The sequence below is a fragment of the Solanum verrucosum genome, unplaced genomic scaffold (assembly GCF_900185275.1).
Source record: "Solanum verrucosum unplaced genomic scaffold, falcon-dt-bn FXZP01000278.1, whole genome shotgun sequence".
In the NCBI taxonomy this organism is placed as follows: domain Eukaryota; kingdom Viridiplantae; phylum Streptophyta; class Magnoliopsida; order Solanales; family Solanaceae; genus Solanum; species Solanum verrucosum.
The window spans coordinates 3,288,569-3,300,993 of NW_026020332.1; the positions used below are offsets into that span (position 1 = coordinate 3,288,569).

The following is a 12,425-nucleotide window of genomic DNA, read 5'->3' on the forward strand; positions in this document are numbered from 1 at the left end:
GTCCAGTACCTTACCTACTTTGTGGTTTAACTAAATCTTGATTCACTTTGGAAAGTCCAACTTGGAAGTAAAATGCGACTCAATTCTGAGCTTGAACTTGAAACCTCTCGATAAGAATAGAGTACTTACCACCACTCCAATTACTTGTGCTGGCAGCTGTGTATTTGAATGAGAATTTCTTTAAGACGTGTTAATATTAACCATTAAGTACGTAGACTGTAATTTCAAGCTTATTTCTTTGTCCCTCAGTGAAATAGGAATTCATAGATGAGCTCCAAAATGCTTGTTAAGTACTGAAAAAAAAAACGAATAGGTAAATCATGTAATAAACGTAGCATTAAAGGTAAAAACTGCTAATTTTGATCTGTATAAAGAGATTTGTCTAATTCGGATTTGTTAGCTCAAATCAATCAATAGCTATAAGAAAGCTTTGTCAATAAACAGAAGGAAGAAAACCAAATCCCCCTGTAATTTTACTGTATTGCGCAGTTAATCATGCTTGGCAACTCAAATTATTTACAGGTTACATTACAGAGAACTAATGGTAAAGTAGTTTTAAGTCGGGCATATAAGTTATAAATTACATTCCCTTATACAGATACAATTTGCTAAGCATAACTACGAACTCCATCGTTCATAAAATTAGTCAAGGGTGAGGTATATGAATTTCCTACAACTTTGGAATATTCATTCCACCACAGCATGAAGCTGCTTTGAGGCAAGAAAATCTCACGAGACACCAAGAAGTTATTAATCATGTCCATTACATACTGCTCAAATTTGATCAGGTTTCCTCTAGCTGATTGTTGGTCTTGTGGGCTACCTTTCAACACTTGACAAGAGATCACAGCTTCCTCAACATAAGCCCAGAAGCAAGAATCAACTGTTAGACTAGAGGCTTGGCTTCTCTGGTATGTTTGAGTATTTTCACCAGCTAACCATTTCTCCAGTAGTTTATAATGTTCAGATCTTCCGTGAAGTACATAATCTTTCTTTCCCCTACCATAATACTCAGCTATGTCGAGTGGTTCAACCATCCTTCGGTAGTTTGTTGCAGCATAAAGCAAACGCTTTCGGCGAATTCTCCCCTCCTTCAAGGGCAAATTTTCCACTTCAGTTACTGTTCTTTTCCAGAAGAACTTCAAAGTTCTGTGATGCTTGATTAGGTTTTCTGTGCTTTCAATCTCGTCCCTGCTTCTGGAACGTCTGGTTTTATATTTGTCATAATACCCTGACTCTTCCAAAGAGTTTTTGATGTAATATTCAAGGTAAGTCAAGGACTTTTTAGTTACACTTATTTTGAAGGGATCAAAAACGTTCTGCTTGTGTTTGGCCTGAACCTCTGCCCTTTTTGCAATATTCATTGCAAGATAGCTCAAGTTAACATTTTCCTGTTGCAGTTAAGAAACAAATATCTGAAATTTGCTGACAAAAATAAACATTAAGAGAAAAGGAAAGAAGTATTCTGCTGTATTTGTGTGTTATAGTCCATTTAACCAAGAATTTTTTGCCTCAAGTTAATTTCATGTTCTACGCCTTCCTACCCCACCAACAAACATAGCCTTATGCGTTCTTCAATGCTTCAACATAAATTCTTACTTTACAACTTGTATATGCACCTGAATGACTCAAGTTTTATCTTTCATCAAAATTACCTTGTGTTTCAGTAGATGAACCGTCAAAGTGAAAACATCACAATTTGATCAAGTAGCAAGGAAGTGTATTTACCTGTAACTTTCCAACTCCAGTTGCTTCTAGCAGTAGATAGGTACCTGCTTGAAGTGGATTACTTATTGAGTCAGGCAGCTCTGAGATTCCCCTGCAAATGGCTTTGTTCTTCAACTGTTCCAAGATATGTCCGTAATCAATAACCTGAGAGCGGTTATGAAGATTTTCACTTTCAGCACATCTTGAGCTCATTATCATCAACTCCAGAATCGACTGTGGTTCCTCGAAGCAAGAGAAACCTGATTCTGAGCCGAAGAGATAGGTACCAAATGGCATGTACCAGGTCGGAGTAGTCAAGGTAGCAGCAGAGGCATTATGGTCTGAGATCAGAAATCCTGGAACTGGATCTTTATCCGAAACCACATGCAAGAAGCAAGAGCTCCACACCGGATGCTCTGACATGGCTTTTTGAAAGCCATTGTTACCAAGAAGTGGTGACCCAAAAGTAATACAGAGGATTTGCTGCGCACCATAGCTGGGAAGGCTCTCAAGCAGCCACAAGGTGAAGAGAGATGCAACTGATCCTCCCAGAGAATGTCCAGTTACAATTAGAGGTTGGCTGCTGGTGAACTGCATCGAGCAGACAAAGCCACAATGCCAAAATCAGTTCCACATATAAGAGATAATCCAGCCGACAGTTTACACTTCATTTGCACATTATAAACTGGAGAGCAATCATTAGTATCTTTCTTCCATTAATCTGGTGTTTGGTTACTACTATTAATCATCCTCCCTAATAAAGAAGGGACAATTAAACTTTAGTTTAGTTGTCTAATGTAGATATTAGCAATCCCTCTGCAAGCAGAGGCCCCATGCTTATATTGTATCCTTGCATCCTGCCCTGGTCATCCCCAACTGTCATTTCTTTTCTGTTGAGTTGTCATTACTCATATTGTATTCCAACAAATTAAAGAATATGGGTACAATTCTTGACTCAAAAAGTGATCCTAACTATAGTAAACACTGAGCTAACTTTTTGTCATTTCCTATCTAATTCACAATACTCGGGAGTCATTTGGTACGAAGGATAAGGTAATCCTAAGATAAAATGCAGGATTATTTTATTTTGCGGTTGGTTAGAGGTATAAGTTAGTCCCAAGATTATGTATCCCACCATTTATACCATTGTGATGGGATAAGTTATCTCATATATATGGTGGGATATCCCAATCCTCGGGATACCAAACGACTTAATCATCCACTTCTGATCTCATGAAACTATCTCCTCCTAACCTCCTCAAACAAAATCATACATTTTGAATGATCAACTCAAGATTACATCTCAAAATTAAGGATCTTTGACACCAATTAACTAACAATTTTGTCGTTTTGGGAACACATAAGTAATACATTTATGAAATTACAACAACACAAATATGCTAACGCTCAATGTCCATATCAAAAAAGGGGCAAAATTCAACAATTGAAGGCACTGTACCTGTTGTTTGAGAAGAGAGAGCTCATTCTCAAGAGAAGAAAAAAGGGTAAAAGCAGCTTTATGAATGGAGATGGAACTAGCATTACTTCTGGTGCGAAGAAAGTCGAAGGACGTAATTTGATCTGAAGAAACCAGCTCTCTAAACTCTTGTTGCAAATGATTGACAGCACAATTGGGTGAAGATACAAAAGCGATAACAGAACCCTTTGATGGGTTTTCATAAATTTGGTATTTAACAGAGAAAGGAAGTGATGGGTCTTCCAAAAGAGTGAGATTCTGTTTTTGAAGCTTTGAAATTGCTTCCCATGACTGATTCAATAGATCTGATCCTAACAATAAATTTGCCAATTCCAGTCCAGTGTTGTACCTTTAAAAAAAAAAGAAGATGATGATCTAACCATTAAAATTCATTGAGTGAAGACGATAAACTGAGACGTAATAGGGTTGATTGCTTACAAGGACACCATTGGAGAGCAAGCTTCAGACCTAAGTTGACGAAGACTTAACTGGGTTTCTAATTCCAGATTTTGTCAAACACTGCGTCGGATAACTTATTTATACGATATAACTATTTGATTGGCCATATAAATTTTATCTCACGCCTATATAATGAGATATCTCGCATACAAAATAATCTCTAAATATTTATTTTAGCTCAATTATTAATATATGTATATATGTCAATTGTACTTGCTTGTTTCGTTTTATTTACATAATCTATAAAAACAAATTAAAAAATCTCATTAAAGTTCAGATATTTGCTTCCACTGAATAAGCGTATATAGTAATTAGAAGAATGAAGATTAGGTTAGGATTTATTTTTTGACTAGTAGAATGAAGAATGGTAGATTAGAGCAGTGTAATAAATAGTAGGTAGTATTTATTTAGTAGTAACTCAATTTCTATATATAGCTCCAACTCAAAATTGAAAGTAAATAAAAGTTATCTATTAAAAAAATTTGGTGGTTGGTTAATTTTACCTTAACTGAATCTATATGAGACCACGAGGACCATGGTTGGGATGGGGTCGTCCTCCAGGTCCTGGAGGACCTCCGATGCCTAGACCTGGAGGTTTTTTTGATAGTTTATGTGATGTTATATGTTTTTGGTACGTAAGTTATTTTTCTAGCATTTTTTTTGTTGGATTATTAGACATATATTATCATTTTCATAGTTAGTCAAAATATTATTGATTTACTAATGTCGATGCTTAAACTTCTTGTTATTGTTCAGCCTGAGCTTCTTCTGCTGTTGTTGGCTATTACAAGACTGTTTTAGGGGCCCAATGGGCATATATGGGCCTCCAGGACCTTTTGGGCCGCCACTTCTGCCATGATCCAGTTGGTTGATCCAAAAGAAGTATTTACTCTAAAAGAAAAAACAAAATTACTTGTTTGGGTAAAAGGATAATCAGAAGTTTAACCATCAATGTTATGTATTTTCTCAAAATAAAAATATCTGTTATTTTTTGTTCGTTCTATTTAGTGCAGTGTTGTACTATAAAATAGAATAAAATAAGTAGTACACCCAGTACAATTGTACAAATGATCAAGAAGGTGCAAAGAACGCTCGGTGATTATCTATACGGATGATTCAAATCAATCTTTTTCAATGTCTTCTGAGTTATACATATAGTACTGATACACAGAGTTACTATATATATTATTTTTGAGTTTTTGGCCAAAAACATCCTTCAATTATATCCCAAACTTAAGCTATGTCTTTAAAGTGTCATTCTTAGCAGAAAACATCCTTCATGTATTTAAAAGTGAGCAATTTTCATCCTTCTGTTAGATATAGTCAAAAAACTAAGGGATCCTACAAAAACATGAGCAGTTCACGTGACTATCAACGAAAGTTTTCTTACATAATTTCATTACTTGCTATAAGAAGTTCCTGAAAAAAATATTTAAAATCTTAGAAATTATTGCTTATGGAAATAAAAAATGTTTGGAAGGTGTGAGGGTACATGATCTGCTCTTTTCTCATTTAGTAATGGAAAGAAGCTGGAGTTTAATTATCTTTATCTTTTTCATAGCCAAACTGTATTTAGATCAATAATTTTTTGGGCCAATCTGATATTGAAGTGATCAAAATATTGATTATGTCTAGCATTTGAGTTCTTTCTACATTATTAGAAGCGGATGTCTCCAACAAACGTCGCTTCTAGCATATTCATTTGAGAAGAAACATATTTCAACTAATAATATTTTAAATATCAAATTACATGAAAAATAAATGAAAAAACTGTCAAATTAAGATTTTGCATAATACTAAATTCAATTACCAAAAAAGTTCTTGATAATATTTTTGGCGTATCTAAAAACAATAATTAGGAAGTAATGACTTGATTTTTGTGAGATCGGTTAGTTTTCTGATAAATTAAAAAAAAAGGATGAAAATTGTTTACTTTTAAATACTTGAAGGATGTTTTCTGCTAAGAATAATACTTTAAATATGTAGTTTAAATTTGAAGTAAAGTTTAAAGATGATTTTAGCTAAAAACTCCATTATTTTTACTAATAGTGAAACAATACCCCCTTGTAATCCTCTTTCCCTCTGCCCACCCAAGCAAACCACACCAAACCCCACTCTACAGTACACTTCTCTCTCGTTGTGTGATTTTTTTTTTGGGGTGCAGTGGATATGTCAGTTTGAATGATTTCTATTTGGCCTTTTCTTATAGTGGAACTATTAATTTCTTCATTGCTTAGTAGTAGTTCTGTTCTACTCCTCTCTATTTCTTCCTTTGGCCATAACTTAAACCCCTCTCCAGTTTTCTACATCTTTTTGGGTATATAATGGATGAATAGTCTTTGATTTCAACTTTAAGCTTTTCAAAATTTATTTTTTAAGATTTTGAGGGAAAGATACTATATGGTGATTATTTCTACACGTTTCTCATAATTTCCATTTTCAAATTTCAAAACCACAAATAAACCCCAAAAGTCCATACTATAGGTGTTTTTTTTTTCTTGCTATTTTTGCCTTGCCTTTGCAAAACAAGCCAAGAAAAGAACACCCTTTTTCTTGTTTTTGCATAAAGTTGGGTTCTTTATTGTTATTTTGCATGGATAGGTTGGTGAGTGATCAAGGAGGGAGTAGTAGTAACATGTTTAGGGACTATAGAAAAGGGAATTGGACAGTAAAAGAAACAATGGTTCTATTAGAAGCAAAAAAAATGGATGATGAAAGGAGAATGAGAAGGCAAGAGGGAAAACCAACAGAGTTAAGATGGAAATGGGTAGAGGATTATTGTTGGAGAAATGGTTGTTTGAGGAGCCAAAATCAATGTAATGACAAATGGGATAATCTCATGAGGGATTTCAAGAAAGTAAGGGAATATGAAAGAAGAGTTGTTGAAGCTAGTGGAGAAGAAATTATAAGATCTTATTGGAAGATTGAGAAGAATGAAAGGAAAGAAAAGAATTTGCCTACTAATATGTTGCCTGAGATTTATGAGGCATTAGTTGAAGTTATGGACAAAAAAAGCCAAATAGTGTTGTTGCCTTCTTTACCTCCCACATTGCAACAACAATCTACTCCTTTGCCACTTCTACCAATTACAACAACAGTAACACAAACAGATTATACTACTAATGTTCCTTTTACCACAGTAGGTACTCTTATCTCCTACTTTTTTTTAAATTTAACACTGTGAATGATCAAATACTTAACTAGTAGCTAGTACTATTTTAAAGTTCACTCTCATTTGCTTTTAGTGAGAACCTCCACTTGGATATTAAGTCTACTTTGGAAAAGCTTAATACTTGACATAATTGGTTGAGAGAAAGTTATTTTGTCCTGTTTTGTTTATGTGTTGCATTTTGAATATTCTTGATTTAATTTGCTTGATATATTTCTAGGTTTTTCCATGATTGTTTGAATCTTTCTATTATTTCTTTCTAATTTGGCAACATATATTTTCATGCTGCACTCTTAATATTTTTCAAAGGCAAGCTTTTAATTCTGTTTCTTGAAATAATATACTTATTCATCTGAAAGAAATACTTATTAATCAAGTGATCAGCTTTAAGTGTGTAGTAGGCATTTGGCCATAGAAATCAAATATTTTTTCACTTTATTTGGAATTTTTGAAGTTGGAGTTGAAGATGAGTTGTGTTTGATTATAGTTTTTGCATAAAATATTTGATTGTTTGAAAGTGAAAATCAGATTTGGGTTGTTTTTGAAATCGGAATTTCATGTCAAACACTGATTTTCAAATAAAGTAGAAAAAAAACCGGAAAAAAGTGAACGACTCCTTTGTATGTTTTCCTTTTGGTAGCTACGAATGGGGAGGATATGTAGGGGTGTGTATGCGGGTTTAGATAAGCAAGGATATACCATGAGTCGTTGAGATTATTCTATCCCACATTCTATGGGATAATAATCTCACCATTTTTGTACAAATTGTGGGATGAGCTTATAACTCAAATCAAACATGAGACAAAGTTAATCCTAGATTTTATCCCGAGATTATTATATGGTTCAAAATGAATCTTATTTGCATTTATTTCAATCTAACACATCAATCTAGAAAGACATTGACATTTGACAGTTTAAACTTTTTCATTCACTCAATTTTGTTATAGCTAGTGATATTTTATGAGCATTTAGTATTAATGAAAAATCCTTTATGATATACTCCATCTGTTTATGTTTTGGAGATGTGTGATAGCTCAGATCCTGATCATAGCAGTGAGCGTTCAGATTCACCGGCAAAGAAAAGAAGAATGAGAGGAGGAGGTGAAGGAACTAGTGGCACATCAAAATGTAACATTAACAATTCATCACAAGAAGTTGGCTCTGCTATCTCCAAGAGTGCTGCTATTATAGCAGAAGCAATTCAGTCTTGTGAAGAAAGAGGAGATAGAAGGCACAAAGAACTCTTAAGCTTGCATCAGAGAAGGCTACAAATTGAGGAGTCAAAGGCTGAGATCAATAAAGAAGGCATTAATGGACTTGTTGATTCTATCAATAAACTTGCTAATTCCATCCTTGCTTTGGCTGGTAACAAGAACCAATCAACTGATCCTAAATAGCTAGCTACTCATCATGTGTCTTTGTCAATCTTGAATAGTATGATTATGTTGTTGTTTCATACTATATCTTCTTATATAATACTAAGTTGATGAGCTGATTGTAACATTATTGATTCATTGATGAATGCAATTTAAGTCATTTCCTTTCTACTCTCTTTCCTTTGGAATTCTCACATTGATCCAACTTTTCACAACACAATGTACTTTTTTTGTTTGAAATGTATCGTTTAAATTTAGCACTCTGATCTAAGCGCGCAAGAATGTGACTTAGCTATCAATAAAGTGGTATGAAAATTAGAGGAGTCAGTGATATATCTAATATTTACAAAGGCAGTGAAGATGAACTGTCCCAAAAGCCACTGTGTTTATTGAGTTTTGTACATACACAAGTGGTATGAAAATCATAAAAAGATTATAGTTCAAATTGCAACAGAGATAAAGATCTCTTCTCATCATAAGTCTTATTAGTGCATATAGTATCTTCGTATATATGTTGGTGGGAGGTAACAAATACCATATTCATACTGAATCAGAAAAATAATTGGCTGATTGAAGGCAAAACATGACAAAGCAGCAGTCAAGATGAACTATTGTGTTACTGATTCTGCACACATGTTGTGTTGTTTTCTACTACACCATATTTCAGTTTCAAGAAAATAAAAGAGTAATGGGCAAGACTGAGTAAAGAAATTGTAAGCTACATGTGTAGGGCATGACAAAAGGACTGGTCAAAGGTACCTTCCAGTCAATAAATGGCCTTGACTAGCACTGCAAATTGGCCATTATGTGCTATTATTCATGTCAGTTTTGTGGAAGGTTGTAGACTTGTAGTCATGGAAAGGTTGGGCTTTCCCATTCCCATTATTATTGGCTGGATGTGTATGCTTTCTTCAGTTTTCCTGACACAACTTTGCCACACTACATTTTTAAAATTAAAATAAATAAATTGTGCATTATAGCAAACTATTAATTCAAAATAAATACTATAGTTACAGTTTTATTTAATTCTAATTCGTAGCAAATACACTGTCATTCGCCTCTCTCCCCTGAATCTCGCTCGCCTCTCTCACTTTATACAAACACAAATGTATAAATTGTGTTTGTGTTTATATAAAGTGAGAGAGAACTGTATATACAAATACAAATACATATTTTTTCGTCTTATACACTTATAATTACACAAATACAGATCTTCCTCTGTCCAGTTCTCTTTTGTCTTTCTCGCTTTATACAAACACAAATAATACAAATTACAATGTATAATTTGTGTTTGAATAACGCGTGCGAGAGAGAGATTTGATATATAAATATTTTAATTCGATTTAATTGTATACAAATTTAAATTTTATGTAGATATACAAACACAATCATTGATACATATATATAGTAGTTACATATATACAATTATCTAACTAATATACATATACAATCGCTGCGATTTTATACAAACAAGATGCCTGCGAATCAGATGCCTACGATTTATACAAATCAGATGCTATTGAGCGCAAATAGCAAAAATGTAGCTATAGAGCGCTAATATAATTTTTGTGTTTGCTATACCTAAAATTTGCTTCTTTTTTTAATCATAGTTCTTAAAAGCGCTCTTAAAATTGACATATTTTATTAAATGCATACCTAAATTATGAGAAGTCTTGATTATCTCTCCGAACATGACTTTTTAGAAGGAAAAATGTCATATATGGCAAACAAATTTAATGAAATAACGCTCTATAGGTATAGTTTACATGATTACATTTCATGGATATAGTTTAGTTTGCTATGAGGCTTTAATTTTGTATAAAATGTTTTTTTTGTTTTAAATTTATACAATAATTTTTTTTAAAAATAATGAATGGAAACATGAGCGCTAAATACGGTAACAGTGATTCAAGCTAAACATCCAAATATTTTCCAAAAAAGAGTTCTACAGCGATAGAAAGATCATACCAACTTGTTTCCTCAGACGACTGAACCATCAGATTCATCACTATTTTTGTATATTCAACGCCGTGTAAGGTTTTTGTCACGCCCCAAACTCGAGGGGCGCAACTGGTTCCTAATGTCAAAACTCAGGCTCGAGTCGACCCTGCTGAACCATTTGCTACTAGCGCATGGCAGCCACACACAATCAAGAAAACAAACAAGTATATCTCGGCTTAGAACTAAGCCTTCGATCGACAAGGCCCCTGTCAACTGACACATGATATCGATAAAGTTAGATCAAATAGAAGCCTGACATTATTATTGGATGTGTGTTTGATGAATGTTTTTCTTGTCTAAGATGATTATATCAAACCTTATGAGTTAGCCTTAATCAAATTAAAATAATTTGAAAATATGTGATCATGTATTCATTTTTTATGAATTTCAAATTCAATGTGGAAATGAAAATACAATTAGGGAATTGAAAGTGGTCTTCAACTCATTGAAAGAGGAAAAAATGTGTATTATTATTTACTGTTTTATAATTAAAAATAATAATCAACGACATAAAAATATATTTTTATAACCATCTGTAAGTAAGACATTTGATGTAATCCAAACATCTCATCCAGACAATATTGCTCTTATAAATAAGACACTGAATTAAATAAGACATTTGACATATTCCAAATATTTCATTTAGATTTAAAAAAAATTGTATAAATAATGCTACTTATACTCTAAACTATTATACTCACTTCGTCCATCTTTAACTTAGCACACCTCTTAAGAGACAAGAAATAGAACGATTATTTTATTATATCACTCATATTAATTATAAGTCATCTAGATATTCAAAATGCACCGTATTTAATAGCAGAAGTAAAATTGACACAAAATAATATATTATTTTACTTATATATATATATATTTATTTTTAATATATTGAACAAGTAAAGATGAACGAGGAAATAATTAATAAAGGCATGTAACACGTGAGATTACTCTAATTTGCAATATTCCTGTTTTGCTTTTAGTTGTTTTGTAGTTAATAATATAATAGAAAAATCAATAAAAAAGAAAAGAATATGGTGCGAATTAAAAAAAAAAAGAGAGAGATATTTTCGGATACTCAGAAATTAATGAATTATAATTCTTCTCTTTTTAGGATTAGGTTTCTTGTACAAAATATGGTGCGAATAATAAAAAAAAGGAATAATATTTCCGAATCCCAAATAGAAATTACCGAATTACATTTCTTCTTCTAGGAAATAACCCAAGAATATGATTCCTTAATAGTTTAGGATTTATTAGTTATGGTAATTTAATTATAGAATCTCTAATTAGTTTTGGATTTGTTATTTAGTTAATTGTGTTTAATTAGAATTTGTTAGTTGTAATTTAATTTGGGTTTGTTAGTATAATATAAATAGGAGATGCCTTTATTACATATTTTCAATCTAAGTCTCTTACCTCTTCTTTGTCCACTACATAGCTCATTATACAGAATCATGGCATCAACAAGGCGGCTTGATGATATTTTGGAAATGAAAAAGTATTCTCTCAAAACAACGAAAATAATGAAAAATTGAAGGGAAAGAAGAATGAATTAGGGGAGAAACTTGAGGAGAAAGACAAGAAGAAGAGAGAGCGGAGCTATCTTGGGAGAGACGGAAGATGATTCGTGCCGAGCAGTTTTAATCATAGTTATCGAGTTTAATAATCTATCTTATTATTTACAGTATTTCTTTTCGCTTTTTTGCTTGCTCTTCTTAGTGTGTTTTGTTTGTTGCAGTTAATCAATTTATTACATCTCTTTTTTATATATGAGATCTTTAGCAAGCAATGTCACCTTTTCATATACTATTATATTCTTTCTGACTAAATTTTCGTTTTAAAAATAATCTCATTAGAAATAATATATCTTAGTGTTTTTGCTGTCTTTTAATTATATATACATATTTATCAAAAAGAATTAATTGTGATCTGTTAGCATTTACAATATATTGACTTTTTTTATACACAATATCATTAGTATCAGGTCTATCGTAGGAATATGAATGAATACCTTCCCAATCACTACTATATATATACTCTTTCGCCTTTTCTTGAGAAAGATTGCACCAAATTTATGCGCAAATATGCTTTAAGAGAGACTGCCCCTGGTACTTATCAATTTGATGGTGTACAGGTAACTTTAGGAGAATAATAGATTTGTCAATTTTGCATAATGAATAGAATAAGTTGATAATAAAGTATTTGTGATGCTCTCAATATAGAGAACAATCATAGG

General features: G+C 32.5%; 2 protein-coding genes across 3 annotated transcripts; one reads left to right on the plus strand and one right to left on the minus strand.

Annotated features, from left to right (window-relative positions):
* Positions 1-532: 532 nt before the first annotated feature.
* LOC125836571 (senescence-associated carboxylesterase 101-like) lies at positions 533-3,682 on the minus strand. Its single transcript, XM_049515755.1, has 4 exons — positions 3,623-3,682; positions 3,167-3,533; positions 1,729-2,298; positions 533-1,391 (listed from the first exon to the last, which is right to left on the minus strand). Exons 1-4 carry the CDS (start codon positions 3,631-3,633, stop codon positions 609-611), a joined length of 1,731 nt encoding a protein of 576 aa, XP_049371712.1. The 5' UTR covers positions 3,634-3,682; the 3' UTR covers positions 533-608.
* Positions 3,683-5,796: 2,114 nt separating this feature from the next.
* LOC125836575 (trihelix transcription factor ASR3-like) lies at positions 5,797-8,356 on the plus strand. Of its 2 annotated transcripts, none has more exons than XM_049515761.1 (2): positions 5,797-6,786; positions 7,851-8,356. In XM_049515761.1, the coding sequence occupies exons 1-2, from the start codon at positions 6,237-6,239 to the stop codon at positions 8,207-8,209; spliced, it is 909 nt and encodes a 302-aa protein (XP_049371718.1). In that variant the 5' UTR covers positions 5,797-6,236; the 3' UTR covers positions 8,210-8,356. The 2 variants fall into 2 exon arrangements, with proteins under 2 accessions (XP_049371718.1, XP_049371717.1); XM_049515760.1 differs by having other exon boundaries at positions 5,797-6,782; positions 7,835-8,356.
* Positions 8,357-12,425: the final 4,069 nt, after the last annotated feature.

Bases quoted from the DNA above. Each gene is read 5' to 3' on its own strand.
- LOC125836575 (XM_049515760.1), top strand. From the start codon at position 6,237: ATGGATAGGTTGGTGAGTGATCAAGGAGGGAGTAGTAGTAACATGTTT. The intron at 6,783-7,834 runs GTAGGTACTCTT...TATGTTTTGGAG, and splicing joins CTAATGTTCCTTTTACCACA to ATGTGTGATAGCTCAGATCC.
- LOC125836571 (XM_049515755.1), bottom strand. The intron at 2,299-3,166 runs GTACAGTGCCTT...TGCTCGATGCAG, and splicing joins TCTCTCTTCTCAAACAACAG to TTCACCAGCAGCCAACCTCT. The intron at 1,392-1,728 runs GTAAATACACTT...TAACTGCAACAG, and splicing joins CTGGAGTTGGAAAGTTACAG to GAAAATGTTAACTTGAGCTA.